Source organism: Sebastes fasciatus, chromosome 11 (assembly GCF_043250625.1).
Source record: "Sebastes fasciatus isolate fSebFas1 chromosome 11, fSebFas1.pri, whole genome shotgun sequence".
Lineage (NCBI taxonomy): Eukaryota > Metazoa > Chordata > Actinopteri > Perciformes > Sebastidae > Sebastes > Sebastes fasciatus.
In genome coordinates this window covers 11,853,361-11,868,736 of record NC_133805.1, presented here as the reverse complement: position 1 = coordinate 11,868,736, position 15,376 = coordinate 11,853,361, and the positions used below count along the sequence as shown (strand labels likewise).

General features: G+C 40.5%; 2 protein-coding genes across 4 annotated transcripts; both read right to left on the bottom strand.

The window, feature by feature from the left end:
* Positions 1-1,471: 1,471 nt before the first annotated feature.
* On the bottom strand, positions 1,472-3,877 carry rgs1 (regulator of G protein signaling 1). Its single transcript, XM_074650896.1, has 4 exons — positions 3,867-3,877; positions 3,476-3,636; positions 3,230-3,396; positions 1,472-2,183 (listed from the first exon to the last, which is right to left on the bottom strand). Exons 1-4 carry the CDS (start codon positions 3,875-3,877, stop codon positions 2,007-2,009), a joined length of 516 nt encoding a protein of 171 aa, XP_074506997.1. The 3' UTR covers positions 1,472-2,006.
* A 6,165-nt stretch (positions 3,878-10,042) lies between these two features.
* On the bottom strand, positions 10,043-14,954 carry rgs18 (regulator of G protein signaling 18). Of its 3 annotated transcripts, none has more exons than XM_074650634.1 (5): positions 14,695-14,954; positions 14,147-14,247; positions 13,878-13,939; positions 13,182-13,348; positions 10,043-11,462 (listed from the first exon to the last, which is right to left on the bottom strand). In XM_074650634.1, exons 1-5 carry the CDS (start codon positions 14,818-14,820, stop codon positions 11,208-11,210), a joined length of 711 nt encoding a protein of 236 aa, XP_074506735.1. In that variant the 5' UTR covers positions 14,821-14,954; the 3' UTR covers positions 10,043-11,207. The 3 variants fall into 3 exon arrangements, with proteins under 3 accessions (XP_074506735.1, XP_074506732.1, XP_074506736.1); XM_074650631.1 differs by having other exon boundaries at positions 14,147-14,251; positions 14,699-14,950; XM_074650635.1 differs by lacking the exon at positions 14,147-14,247 and having other exon boundaries at positions 14,699-14,951.
* Positions 14,955-15,376: the final 422 nt, after the last annotated feature.

Here is a 15,376-nt window from a genome sequence, read left to right as displayed (position 1 = left end):
ATGCGTTAAAGACATTATTGACGTTGAAATGAATTCATACAGAATATATATACATGATTATGACCTCTGAAACACATCTTAGTAAAGCTATAAGCTATAGCTTGTTGGGTTAATAACCTGCAAGCTTGATAAGTGTTGTGACATACAGTATAACCTCAAAATGTACCAAGTAAAGTGTTGAAGTAAACTTTGCTTTTGAACCACAGGTAATATGTGGACAATGTTTTGTTACATTGTCTATGATGATGATGTTCGTTTGCTCGACAGGAAGTGTTCCGCGTTAGAAGGCAGCTGTTGATGGCTTGCTGTGGTGACATTAACTGTTATCTCAGACGCTCTCTTTATCGGTTGCAGCACCCGTCTGTGAGTTTCCTCCGTCAACTGCTGTCACTCTGAGAGTTATGAACTATGCTCAGTTTCTGTCACATTTATGTCTTCTTCTCTTCCTGCAAGCAATATCTACTGCAGTTTTTTTTTTCTGAGCTAAACGTTGCTTCATAATAACGAGTGCAGATTAAACATGTGGTTTGTCAAACGGGATCTTTTTGTACAGTACGAACTTAACCCTTCTCCCACAAAGAGGCGCAGCCAGAGCTGTCTAAACTAGAGGAAGTTGTGGTGTGGCTGTCTGCACAACCTACAGCGTGTTATATACAAAAACACCTCTTAAAATAAATCCACCCCTCCCCACGTACGTTTAATGCCAGCATCACAACCATCAGTCACATGGAGAAACCACACTGTGCCTACTTCCACTTTCCAAACATAAAAAAAACTTCAGACAGTAAAGACGTTAAGGTCATACAAAAGGGAACAAATGTAACTGTAGCATTATATAATTCATGTTCTTTTAATGTAAGTCCTGAGTTCACTCTCTTGTGGATATGAACGTCTAAATGTGGGAACCCGGCGCTGTTGTGCTCCTTTGTATTTGCATGTCTTTTACATAGACGATCATAAAGTCCACCATGTCCTAGCTAGACATAAGGCAAAAAAAACCAAACTGATAAAATGGCGACGACTGTCTAAAACTCTACATGACACACCGTACACTAATCATCCTTTAAAGGGAGATTTACATAAAGTACAATGAGCTTAGTTTGAGAGGATTTTCCCAATTCATCAGATCCAAAGTTGTGATTTGAATCCTCTCAGATACTTTTTCATGATGAATGAACTCCAACTGAATTGTCACCGAAAGTGCCCTCCCGCCCACGCCACCTCTGTGGTTTAACTTAAGACATGATTGATTCATACAGTCCTTCCTCACAATGTACAAACTTTTAACTGCAGCTGAGTTGTTGCAGAAACACACCACACAAAGAGAGGGAGGAAATGTTTCCTCTTTTCTTCTTTTTTGTGTCTTCTTGTTTACCGGATGATGCTGCTCTGTTGCCACCTGGTGTATTTTTTAACCAATGACTGTATTACCGTGTACAGACAGGTCTCCTGTGACAACAACGAAGGTGATTTGCATTACATTCAAAAAGGACCACACCCAAATGTCAGCTGAATACATTTCGTTTTTAAGATATGATAAGAAAACACGAAACCGAGACATTAACAATACACTCACATATTTATTTGCATGTGAAAGTTGAATTTCTCAGAGCATATTAGGATTTCTATTTGCATAATCAATTAAGTGTCGATAATACTTTACAAAAAAGGAATTATTTTTTATTATGAACCTCATGGGGCGAAGGAGAGATAATCATAAAAGAATTATGTGCACAATCTCTTTAAAGATTTTTTTTTTTTTTTTTTTACCTTAACATGATTAAAGAGATAAAGTATAATACAAGCCACAAATTCTCTTGAGCTGTTAACTGTCTACTGAATCACACAGGTTGAGAAAAAGCTATTTCTGCTAGACTTGGGATCTGGATTGTATGGCCATAAACCCGTTTATCTACGCTGAAATCAAAGAGGAGCGCTACAGCAGATCCAGGTTGGAGAGAGGATTTGGCGAGCCTTCGCCTGAGAGGCTGTCAGTTTTAAAACAGTCACCTTGAATCAGTTCTCCTCAGGAATCCCTGATAGATGTCAGATTTTAGGAAGCGCGGGTAGCAATCCCTGGCCATCAGACTGTAGACGAGCTTCTGTGCCGAATCAAACGAAGTCAGGGAAGGCTTGGAGATGTTCCTTGTTATGTTTTCTCTGGTACCGCAATCTATGTTGATCTGGAATCAAACAACATAATTGCCCAGAGGGCGTCTTACAGCAACTATTTTCATCATCATTCACTATCATGTTCAGGGGGGAAACAACTTGTGTGCACTTAAAGGGACAGTTCGGATGTTTTGAAGTGGGGTTGTATGAGTTACTTATCCATAGTCAGTGTATTACCTACAGTAGATGACGGCCGGGACGCCCCCAGTTTGGAGAAACAGACAAGAGTTACCGCACGGAACCAAACCAATGTACTGCTGTGGACGGGGACGTCAGCAAAACATATTTTAGACACCTAAAAGAGAGGCCCACCTATAAAAATCAATATCAGTTTAAGTGTACGCTATATTTAGAATATTTTCACTGCTTTACCTTGTCACCAGACAGCCGTTTTCAACGGGGAACTGAAGTCTTCTATGCTCTCGCCAAAGCCACCAGACTCCATTGAAAAAAACTGTAATTTTACCTTTACTTTATTTTGGTGAATCCGAACTAACCAAGGTCACACAAAAAACTAACCGATCCAGGCAGCGGTAGACCAGCAACTCCCGTGTATAAAAAAAAGTAAAATTACTGTTTGTGCCCATGGAGTCTGGTTGCTTTGGCGAGAGCATAGATGACGGCTTCAGTTCCTTGTCGGAAACATAGACTGTATAGCTGTAAGCTGGTGAAAATATTCTAAATATAGCGTACACTTAAACCGATTTTTTTTTTTTAAGTGGCAAAAATACAGTTTGCTGACGTCCTCATCCACAGCAGTACATTGCTTTGCTTCTGTTCTGTGACTCCTGTCTGTTTCTCCAAGCTGGGAGCGTGCTGACCGTCATCTACTGTAGGTAATACACTGACTATGGATAAGTACCTCAAACAACCCCACTTCAAAACACCCGAACTATCCCTTTAAGGTAAAGTTTTGCAACCGTAAAACACACAAATACACAGCTTTTTAGCAGTCTCTATATCACTATAGGTCTGCTAAATTTAGAATATAATCAATGACCCTCTTGGTGCATTTTTGCAATTTGAATTCCTAATAAAATGTGGGCCAGTGGTTTACCTGTCTGGGCGCTTCTGTTTGGACAAACTCTGAGTAGATCCTGTTGGCAGAAGAGATCATCTCCGGCACCGTCTTGATTTTTTTATAGTCCTCACAGGCGAGCCAAAACAGTATGTTCTCCTCGCTGTACTCAGACTTCAGGAACTCCCGGAAAGCTATCTGTCCGGCTGGAAATCACAGATGACATTTAAGCAGGTAGCAAATATATACAATCAGATATATGCACATATCAGAAGAGACTCTCACCTTTACAACTGAGGACTTTGTCCACAGACTCGCTCCAAGTCTCAACATCCCCCAGTGGATCCTTGGGAAAGCAACACAATCTACCCTTGAAAAGAGCATCGAGATCTATCACTAGCCCAGTTATCTGTGGACTCCACAGCACATAGCACCTGCAAACCACGCTGGCAGGTCAAGTTATTGAGCATTTACAGTATGTGTTGTGTTTTTAAGACGACTTTTACACCTGACAGCAAACTCACATCACTACAAGCCCCCTTCAGAAATAAAGGTACAATGCAAAGTGAGACTTACAGAGAGTGAAAACCTCCTCGGTATTTTCCACATGGCTGCTGTAAACTTGACGACTGCTGAAAATGGCAAAGGCCCAATAATCAAATGTGCAGTAACTCACTTTATCGCCATCTCCTCGTCCTCTACGTAGGGAGACAGAGATAAGATCCTGCCACACTGAAGATGGGGTTGTGATTGTTTGGAAATGAAGGAGTCAAGTGACTGGACAAATCTGAATGAACCCCCCTGACCTGACCCAACATGGATGGAATATATGGAAATCGGTATGCAAAGTGTTGTTGCTTGGAGAGACGGGGCATCCTTCCGTGTCCATCGCACCTCGAGCTCGGCTGTGATTTAAGCTGACCGCACCTGTTGTCCAAAACAGCGGTCGCCATAGTGACAATATGAGATTAAATCTATATATAAATGAACTGAATTGAGATTATTTAAACCAGTTCATTCTAGATTACAGAATACTTTTTATTCATCAGCAGGAACTATATATTTATGAGTATAGTCGGGAATATTGTAACATAATTGCCTGCTGTGGTGGAGTAATGTCAAATTCAGAATAAAGATTTAACTAAAGCAATGAGCAATGGTCAGGAAGCTCCGGGGGGAAAGATCCTGACCATAAACAAATAGCCATAAACAAATTCACTATTAAGGAAAACTCTCGTCATCCCGCCGTTTGCATATCTGCAGTGTTCCTTATTCATCGAGGTGGCAAAAGCATGAACAAGCACTGATTTATCAATGTGTCTATACTTCAGTTGATCGCTGGCAGAGAGTTTTTAATTTGGACAAAAGTTTTGCATGTTCGTAGATTAGTCAACCTCGGGTGCAAATCTGAGGGAGAGGGGAGACACTACAGGTGAATAGGGTAAAAAAAAAACTTAACAGGTATCACCATGAAACTTCCCCAGTTGATTACTTACATAAAGAAAATAATGTTTTGTATTACCAGTTTTCTGAAATGTTATGTTTAAATATGCAAATGAAGCATTATCTTATTAAATATGTGTTCATTTGCATACATTTCCGGAAAATCTGAAGGATTGGACAAAGCCAGGCTCAAAATTCTTGTTTCATTTTGTTGTTTGGTTTCTCTTTTTATCACTAAAAATATCAGAAAATACTGCCATAAAGAATCCATTTGCGCCATGTTGTTAGGAACAAAATGTTCTATAAATCAGGGTATGAATGATATATGAATGAACCCCTCTGTAGAGACCTTCAGAATATAAATAGGAATGGAAATGGAAAGTTTGGTGGATGTAAGTGCTGCTGAATTGGAGATTTCTGGCTCAGAGTCTCCAGCCCCCGTCCCACCCCCCACCCCCCCTCCCTGATCACTACTGTGCAGACTCTGGCTCCAAATCTCAAGATAGCAGCTCCCGTATCCGGGATATTTTGGCTTCACTTCGGTACAGTGGGAGGAAGTGAAGACGCGTCGTCCATCTATATATACAGTCTGTGGTTTCACACGGGATGCGATCCTGGTTTTGTATTATACAGCGCCTCACTTCCGCTCCTTCTCCTGTCATAACTACTACGGTCGCTGTTGTCTTTTATACATTCTTTCAGTGATCTTCCATGTGAATAGATGATAAAAACCTACTATTGGGTGTAATAGGCCTCTATTGACCCACATTTATGGTGCTTATAGCGACCAATAATACTTATTTTGTTGAATTTATTGAAAGGATAGGATAGCCCCTTGAGATGTAGCATCTCATTTTCGAGGGGGTCCCAGACACAAATACAAAAAACGCATACAGACAAAACAGCATTACATAGAAAACATACACTGCAAATACATAGATACAGACAGCTTGCTCACCATCTCCCACCCAGACCCCCAGCCCTCTGCTATTATACAAGAAAAAGTTGATACAATGACCATATTTAAATCAATTACATCCGCATAAAGAACAATTGCAACAGTTTGTCTTCAGTTTATATGTATCACAAATAAACTGAGGATCATAAGTACACACAAATTAAAAACATGAACAGGTTGTTTTAAGACGAGAAAATAAATAAAGATGTCCTGAAGCAACAGAAAGAGGTAATAGATCTCAGAAAAAGAGAAAGATTATTCCAGTCTGATGGAGCTTTGTATTGGAATGACCTGCGTCCAACTTCTTTGAAAATTCTTGGGACAAAGAAAAAGGGCTGTTGCATATGTCTGAGTGAATATGAAGATCTACATGGAACCATAAACTGTTTCAAATAGGAAGGACAATTAAAATAAACACATTTGAAAATAAACGGAACCCAGTGAAATTGCCTTCTAGATTTCAGCTGCAACCAATTAAATGATTCATACATGGAACAACGGTGAGTTCTATAAGGACACCTCAAGACAAATCTACAAAGAGAATTATATACAACATTAAGGGGCCTAAGATAAGTGTCAGAGGTGTTTTGATAGACAATATCAGCATAATCAATAATAGGTAGTATCAACTGTGAAATTATTATTTTTCTGACTTCAAAAGTAAAACAATTAATTAAGCGATAAAGTGAACTCAGACAACCATATGTTCGTTTTATAATAAAATCAATATGGGGCTTAAAGGAGAGTTCATGGTCAATCCAAAGTCCAAGGTATTTGGAAAAAAACTTGTAATATTACGAGAATAGAGTAATTTCCTCCTCCACAAAAGACGCAATTTCCCCCCCGGTCCGTGTGGTTCTTTCTTCGGAATAGATGCAGTTTCTTGCACAATCCTTTCAAGGTTATTTGTGAAACCTATACTAAAGTATACTTCACAAGATGCGCCACGTTCCTCATTTTCACACACGCTGCTCTATTTCCCCTCTAAAACAACACGTACCATATGTTTGTTTTATAATAAAATCAATATGGGGCTTAAAGGAGAGTTCATGGTCAATCCAAAGTCCAAGGTATTTTAATGAATCAACTTTCTCGAGGGGTGACCCATCAACAAAATGAATATGCAAATCCAAGTAATGTGAACGATTATGTCGCGTACCAAACACCATGCCATAAGGACTTCTTTTTATTCAATGCAAGTGTGTTGTTATGAAACCAGTTTTGGACCAAATTAAAATCAAACTGTAAAGAATTCTGAATTTGTAATATATCAGAGTTAGAAATGTAAATTAAAAGCCTAACAACAGTCTAATCAGCTGATAGAGTCATGCCACTAACATAACAACTAAAAACATCAAGTAAAGAATTCAATGAAGCTTTCACTCCACATATTCTCAGTGTAGTGTGATTGCTTCAACTGAGTCAGCAGTTCACAGGGTCGATTGTGTATTTCTTAAACTTCCACCAATGGGTGTTTGATTTGGATGATTTAGTCTTTACTAAGATAAAGCAGACTTTACTTTTCCCTCAGCACATTTTGCCTAATGTTTATACGAGGATAGACGTTCTGTATGATTACATATTCCTGTGATTTGAAATAGATCAACACAGGAGAGATATTTCTGATTTGCCACTTCACAGCAGCAGAGAATATCATCACTCAGTCATGAGCTATACGTGGAGGACTGTCCTCCGCTCCCTTGGGTCTGTTGGGTGCATGTGAACCGTGAATCGTAGTGCATAATACCATCACAAGTATACGTAACCTGTCCTGACCTTTCTGGCCACTGTTGGTGGAGATGTGATGGGACCAAACAAACCCGAGAATGTAAATCACAACAGGTGATGGAAAACACCCAGGCTGCCCCTATTTGCATGAGTGTGGACGCTCCGGGTCGAGGAATTTGTTTTTCAAAAAAGGCACCGCCAGGAGAGATATGAGGACCGAAGTGGGGAGTGTCGTTTTTGTGCGCTCACTGCTGACATGTTCTGTCTTGTTGGGATTTAACCTTTCATGTTCTTAAATCCCAAAGTATAATTCTGAGCGGTCAGCGTTACCATCTAAGGACAAAAGGGACTCCGAACAACCCTGAAAAGGCTCATTTTGTAAAAGAGCATTGATTTTTCTTTCATACTCACATCTACAATGAAATGTGCAGAGGTTCACCAGTGAAACAGCAAAGCATTTCATACAAAACTGCAATTTTTTCACCATACACCGGGAGGCACTCTAGTCCTCTCCAGGCCTCCTATCTCTATTTTACAATGGCATCATGTTTCCATCTTTCTTCTGCAATTGACAGCATTGAATCTTTGTGTTTCTCTTCACTGCTAGTCCTGCTTGCTTCATTCATTTGATCATTTACAACCCTTCCTCTGCAGGGTGGGTGGGGGTTGGTACAGAGTGCAGATGTAACTGAAAAAATCTACTTAAATTAGATTTCGAACCCCTGAAAGTAAATCAGTAAGCATGCCTTTGATTTAATTAGAAAGTGTCTCATCTCTTTCTCTCGACTCCTTTCAGCAGTAAATTTTGTCCAATATCTGATGGCCCTTAAATAATATATGAAGCCGGATAAACGATAGAACAACTGTAGGCCGAGCATCTGCTCAACCTCAGTGAAAAACTCAATGAGGAAAACATATATATTTGTTTTCAACGACAGAGTATTAGGGCCACACTGAGGGGAAACCAATCGGAGATTTTGAGAATAAAGTCATACTATTACAAGAAAAAAAACTTGTAATATTACGAGAATAAAGTAATTTCCTCCTCCACAAAAGACGCAATTTCCCCCCCGGTCCGTGTGGTTCTTTCTTCGGAATAGATGCAGTTTCTTGCACAATCCTTTCAAGGTTATTTGTGAAACCTATACTAAAGTATACTTCACAAGATGCTCCACGTTCCTCATTTTCACACACGCTGCTCTATTTCCCCTCTAAAATAACACGTAAAATTACTACTTTATAAAATTTGGACTTTATTCTCATAATATTATGACATTATTCTCAAAACCTAGAAAAAAAAAAAATTCCTCAATGTGGCCCTAATACTCCGTCGTAGTTTTCAGCATGTTTTTATCAGTCCAATAGTCTTCCTCACATAATTGGTTTGAAGGATATTTAGCCTGCAGAGATTCTTAGGAGAAACCTGGCAGCGATTCGCTGACGAACATGCTTTTAGAATCGAGGGAAGTTGTGCATTCAACTAACTGCATCCCCCCCCCCTCCACCCCCCCATATAATCACGTGGAAGGCACCATGTCTCACCTTGAGACTTTCATCAAATGAACGCGGCCTTCTGCTTGCAGTTGCACTGAAATTTTATTTAGGTCTGTCAATATCGTTGCAGGCCCAACAGCATCAAGTGCAAACGGATTTGCGAGGGGGGTAATTTCACAGCTCAATATCTGAGCCTGGGAGTCAGCAAATCTGTTACTAAATTTGTCTCACGTAGAGTTCCATAAAAGATTTGGAGATGAGACAAACTGGTTGTTGAAATGGGAACATGTGGTGTAAAAGTTTGGATCTGCCAGAGGGTGCAAAAGTACTGACAGAATCTGGCATAGATTGAGGAATCTCTTAAAAAAGAAACATATTTGTTTGAGAAGATCTGTGTAAAACTCCACCATTAGACACCTTACGGTAAACCTCTGTTTTAAACTCCTCTTAGACTGGTGTTCGACTTGTTTTACAAGCCTCATATCTCCAGGCAAACTGCTTTATGCTCTTTTGTTTCCCTTCAGCGGCTCTACAATACATCTTTAACTTGTGGATGATTTCAGAGGCTTTTAGCGCAGACTGAGCCACAAATTTAAATACCAATGGGAACGAAACAAGAAATATGCCAGCAGAATTCTTAGCGGGCAACTAATCTTTAAGCTGTGATGAATTTGGCAGGCCAGCTGAGCTCCTACCTTTGTCAACACATCATTACGTTTCCCCCTTCTCTTCTCCGACTGTTCGTGTGCGAGAGGACAGCAGGAACTGCAGCGTATACGCATGCCGTCTACACGGATGCATAATTAACGTGAACTGTGCATCCAACGCTGTTTTCTGTAAAATGATGATGGACTTTATCCCTCTGAAGGATACTTAAAAACACTGACATCTGTGTTAATGAGATAAAGCAGCTCTGTGCGTACATGTGCGTACACAGCTTCATGCTGTGCACACGTATGTGCATACTCAAAAGTTTGGGGGCCAAACTCACTGACGGTTTATAATTAATATGTATTTGTCTTGTGAGAAGGATAGCTTGTGCATACATATACAGTAACATGAATAATTCGGTGCTGGAGTGGTGGGAGTTGATAAAGTCCATTAATTTTTCAGTGATTTGGAATGAGGAGCTACACACGATCACAATTTTCCCGCTAGTGTAATATGCACACATTATGTCTCCATTTGTCACATTTATCATTCAAACTAATTAACGACACTTAGAGGGCCTCATTAAAACGGCTTTATAACAAAGTGTTTATTTCAGTTTAGTATGTACACTTTACAACAGCGAGGCAACACATACGAGCATAAATTATATTAGATGGTAGCAAAAAAAGCAATCATAATTAATATAATGTTAGTATTCAAATGAGATATATGCATCTTCCATGTGTGTGAAAACGGGACATGTTTGGATTCATAGATGAGAGCTATACATCCCTCATTAAAAAGTTACAGTGAGTTGCAGCCAACGTGGCTGCAGGCTTTCACTGCGAGTTAGCCTCGAAGGGGGTCGGACAGCGCGAGGGATAAAATCATGAACCCGTTTTAATGAGTTACGGTCAAATTAGCTTTTATCAACTGCGTTAAGGTTGCATAAGGTGCTACTGCTGGATTGGTAGACAAAGCAGTTGGAGTGTAATGTGTCTGAAGTATACGGCTGGCTGGATGCTGTCAGTAGCATACGGAGGCACTTCAGCTGAGCTTCTGTCTCTAAACCATCCCGCTGTCATTCAAGTTTTGCAAGATTTGAGGAAATAAAAATCATCAATAAAGGTTCAATTCACAAGCAGCGCAGTGCCTCCGGGAAAGAGGATGAATAGATTGTTCTGCAAGTGCAGAGTGAATACTCTGGTTTTATACTGCGTGGCCCCAGAGAATACTCAGTTCTGATTGGCCAGAGGGTGTCCATTATGTTCAGATAACCACATGGCTCTGACGTTGTGGCCTCATAACATTTCTAAACTTATTCTTGTGGCCGACAGGCTAATGGTGTCAGCTGGTATCCAGCTGTGTAGTATAGTACTTTATAGCTCGGCCTTTTGGGAAATACGCACATTCTTGCTGAGATGAGAAGAAGATGAGAGGTTTGATGCGTCTGTACGGCAGGAGAAGGCTGTCAATCGTCTCATCTAACTCTCGGCAAGGAAGCAAATAAGCGTATTTCCCAAAATGTAGAACTATTCCTTTAAATTAATAATCGTTGGCAAGCTGCCATGGTTTTACGTAAGTGAGATAATCCACTGAAAAAAATAACACTGCAGAAGCAAAACCTGTGGATGATAAGCCTCCGCACCGCACATTACGGTTCAACAATTGTGCTGCTAATCACGGATTACCTCCTATATAATAATCCGCTTCACAGAGTGAGCGACTACTGCAGTGTCACCACTACCAGGCCGACGGTTCGGACGTGGCCTCGCCCCGGTCGTTGAACACGCAGGAGCGTGACCTTCTGCGAAACATGGTGGACCCCGGGCCTTTCCTCCTGGTGAGACGCAGATAAATGTCAGAGTGGAGGAACCTGGGGTAGGAGTCCTTTTTCATCAGGCTGTAGACTTTCATCTGGGCTGCTTCAAAACAGCTCTTTGTGGGCTGCGCTATGACCTTCTGAATGGCTGTCTTGGTGTTGTAGTCAATGTTGACCTGAGTGGAAGGAAAGTAGAACATGATGAAAAATCCTGCAGAACAATGACATGATATATACATGACATCTATACTAAAGGAATGCCATATGTAATGATGCACACTTTTGTCTACATCTGCATTATTTGGGGTTTTGTGTCAGGATTTGAATAAAGTTTAGAGCAACAGAGTAACAGAACATGGTTTGGCCTAGTTGATGTGTTGAGAGTACATCCGATGGTGACAAATAGAAAGGGGAAACCCCAAAGTACACATTGAGGGCAGTGTAAAGTAGAACCACGAGAAACAGTGGAGAAAATCAACATCTGCATGTTTTGAAGGGCGACATCTAGCGGTGTGGTTGCAAACTGCAACCAACTGAGTACCCCTCTGCTCATACCCTCCCTTTCCAAGACTGCGGTAACGTGAGCCGCCGAGTGCGAAACCGCGGTGACGATATTTGCATCACTCAGAGGCCATCCTTACTATAATGAGGAAGTCAGACGGCGGCTGGCGGTACCACGGTTTTGCACTCTGAGGCTCACGTTCCCCCGAAGTGTTACACACCGTTCCTTTGAAAGATTACACACCTGACATCAAACATGAAGTTTCATATTTCGTTCATTTCAGACTGTCAAGATGCTTTTCAATGCTTTTTCTATTGAGAAACAAGTTCTCCCCAGGATCTATTTCCACCAGGACATGTGCATCAACTTGACATTCTTGGATTTGATTGGTTTTTTCTTTTCCAAAGGTGGAATCACGTGAACCGAATCTAAAAATCTGCTCTTTTTGGTGATAGATAAGACTGAGACTTGATAAAGAGAGATTCTCTGTTTTGTTGGCACCAAGTGACCTAAAGCTAATTTGAGTTTAAAGCACATACAAGCAATCAGGGACTCACATGAGCTCCCTGGATATCATCACAGATATGGATGTTAATTATCTGGTGCCTGCTTTTGTGAATGAGTTGTTTGTTTAAAAAATGCTGATCAGGACGATGGTAGTTCTGAGAGTTATAGGCTGTGAGTCGTCTTCCAACTGGGAGTTTTTCTTTAAAAAACTTACAGCCCTGGCTGACTAGCGTCTCACACAGCAATAGAAATAATCACCGCTAACACAGCTCTCAAAATATTCATGTGTATCAAACTGCAACTCTCCCACCATCAATATTGAACATTCATTTACATTTGGATCTCTCTGCGAATCACTCGAGCTGGTGCGCGCTTTCATGTCGGTGCAGCATGCTCCATTTTTTACACAGACATTCATCTTAGACTGAAAGTGTGTGGGTTGATGCTCTCTCCCGCTCTGCAGAGGAATGAATGTCAAAACCTCAAAACCAGACACCAAAAACTGTTAACGGTCAGATCTGCTGCAGGCCACGAAAGCATATCAGATGGTGGTCACATCATCCCCGCGTTGGGGAATGGAAACCTTTGAATCTGCGAGGGTTTTGCACAGAAATAACCCCGCGACCTGCTTTGCAGCGGTGCACGCATCAGACGCGTGACCTCAGCGAGCTGCAGCTCCTAAGGATTGTTCGCAAAGGTCAACACGCTGCAGGCTAATCACGCTGCAGGCTCATCACTATGCAATGCTTAAGATTTCGCCCACTGTTATTTTTATTCAATGACATCAATATTTCAAACCTCCAACCGTTGTTTGAGCTCCACTGTACAGCCTATTATGCAGCATTAATCTGTGCGGTATATGATGAATAAACATGCCACGCCGTACCTCTTTAGGGGCCTCCGATTCAATGTAAATCGTATAAATGTATTTGGCTTTGGACAGCAGCTTCGTCTCTGAATCAATGGTCTTGTATTCTTCACAGGCCAACCAGAACTCAATGTTTTCCTCACTGAACTCTGTCCTGAGGAACTGAGAGAAGCTTTCCACCCCATCTGATGTAGAGAAACAGAGACACTGTTGGTTACTAGAGTGACACACATACAAAGACAGAAACAGAATCTGTACTTCCTGAGCCTGTTGAGTAAACAAAGCTCACATCTGATTGGAGGCATAGACTCTACATAACTTCCTCTTCCCAAAGTTGCTAAAATGACTCATAATTACATAATATAGAAACCTTTAATAGCTTACATTATTTAGAAAGTTTTCATAATGTAGCCCTGATTATTCAAACCATTCCCAAATGAGCACATAGTGTGGTTTACAGTGTTTCAATGCTGCACTAAAATGCAACTTCTGTGCTTATGAGGAAGTTGCAAAGTTTCTGCACCACTATCTGTACAAACAAACATTAAAAGATGTAGTGAAACTCTCACTGCTCTCTCCATTAACTATGTATCGCCTCTAGCACTTCTCAACAGTTTACGATTCAAATGGAGCAAATAGTTTGACAGCAAGAGAAACAGTTTCGGACGGCGGCTCGACTTGACGTTCTTGAGAAGTTTCGGGCATTAATCTGACCTGAGTGCTTCAGCAGTTCTTCAAAGGAGTCGCTCCATTGCAAAGCTGCCTCTGGTGAGATGCTGCAAAAAAGAAAGAAAGAAATATAAGAGATAAGGTCAACTCTTCCCTAACGATGCAGCGAGAAATGTTCTGGATTCTCGTGACACGTCTAGTTTCTATGATGCGTGCACTGAGTCATGGAGGGTGCTGGAAAGCGAGGTTAAAAATGAATAATATTTGTCAAACACAACTTTTCGCGTGTGTGAAATTAATGGGTTTTGCCTCACTTGCTGGATGTCGTATTTGTCTTTTTATGGGGACTGACGTTTTCATGGGAGCCTGACTTGGTGAGAAAAAGGCTTAGTCGGCTCTTCCTCTCCTTGTCTTCCTGTCTGCCAACAAAAAGAGAAAATACATCAGGTTCTACAAACTGTAACACAGTTCACCAAATCAGCAACTTATCAGAGAATTACTCCTCACAGACACATTTCTAAAGTGGTTACAAGACGTGCTATAAATTACACAACATCTTTGTGGTCCAATACAAATTGCGAGACAAGTCTTGCTTGCACACGTGTTTTTAACAAAAAGAAAAGCTCATCATGGAGGACAGACTTACATTGTCTCAGCTGTAATTGCTTTCAACAGTATTATATAGAAACATCACATAGCTATTATACAGTTAAATGCTGCTTTTGAGTCACTTTGATACAGAAAGAAACCGTTGCTTAAACTCATGATAAAAGTTGTACTCACTCATTTCTAACATTTACTAAAGATCATATTAAATGACTCAAATCAAGTAAACATTTGAAAACAACTGAGTTTCACACACCAACCTGCTAGTATCGTCCTTCATCTTTGGTGCCTGCAAGTCTTCTGGACCAAACATTTTGAAATACGCTTCCTCCTTCGGGGCCATGTAGTTGAATTGAGGAAATAGAAAGAGAAGCGTCTCCATGCTGTTGTCTGTCTGTAGCTGGTGTGCGAAGCGGCAGGCCACAAATAGCTCTCTGAAATTTTTTTTTTTTTAACCCATCACTCGGTGAGCCACCTCGTCTCTTATAAACCCTGCTCGCATTTAATTTACCATACCTTCTAGCTCTACTTCCTGTAATGGTGTAACCACTTACTGCTAACAGCTCCATCAGTGATACAGAAAACCCCCCTGGGTTCAACATCCTGTCAACTGTTTACTTAGAAATTTGAAAAAGACAGCTGGCTATGCTCATTCATGTTTTTTGTTTAGTTTTTGTTTCTTTGTTTTTGCTTGAGGTGATATCTCAGAATTGTACAATAACACCTTGTGCTGAAGCAATTATGCCTAGGGCTGTCTTTCAATTAAAATATCGAATCGTAAATGAATCATACATTTTTTTATCTGTTCATAATGTACATTAAAAGGAGATTTATCAAGTATTTAACACTCTTATCAACATGGGAGTAGGTAAATATGCTTGCTTTATGCAAATGTATGTATATATTTATTATTGGAAATCAATTAACACAAAATATTG

Bases quoted from the DNA above. Each gene is read 5' to 3' on its own strand.
- rgs1 (XM_074650896.1), bottom strand. The intron at 3,397-3,475 runs GTGAGAGTCTCT...TGTGATTTCCAG, and splicing joins CAAAGTCCTCAGTTGTAAAG to CCGGACAGATAGCTTTCCGG. The intron at 2,184-3,229 runs GTAAACCACTGG...GTTTGATTCCAG, and splicing joins AAACAGAAGCGCCCAGACAG to ATCAACATAGATTGCGGTAC.
- rgs18 (XM_074650634.1), bottom strand. From the start codon at position 14,820: ATGGAGACGCTTCTCTTTCTATTTCCTCAATTCAACTACATGGCCCCG. The intron at 13,349-13,877 runs GTCAGATTAATG...TCTCTACATCAG, and splicing joins AGAACTGCTGAAGCACTCAG to ATGGGGTGGAAAGCTTCTCT. The intron at 11,463-13,181 runs GTACGGCGTGGC...CCTTCCACTCAG, and splicing joins AATCGGAGGCCCCTAAAGAG to GTCAACATTGACTACAACAC.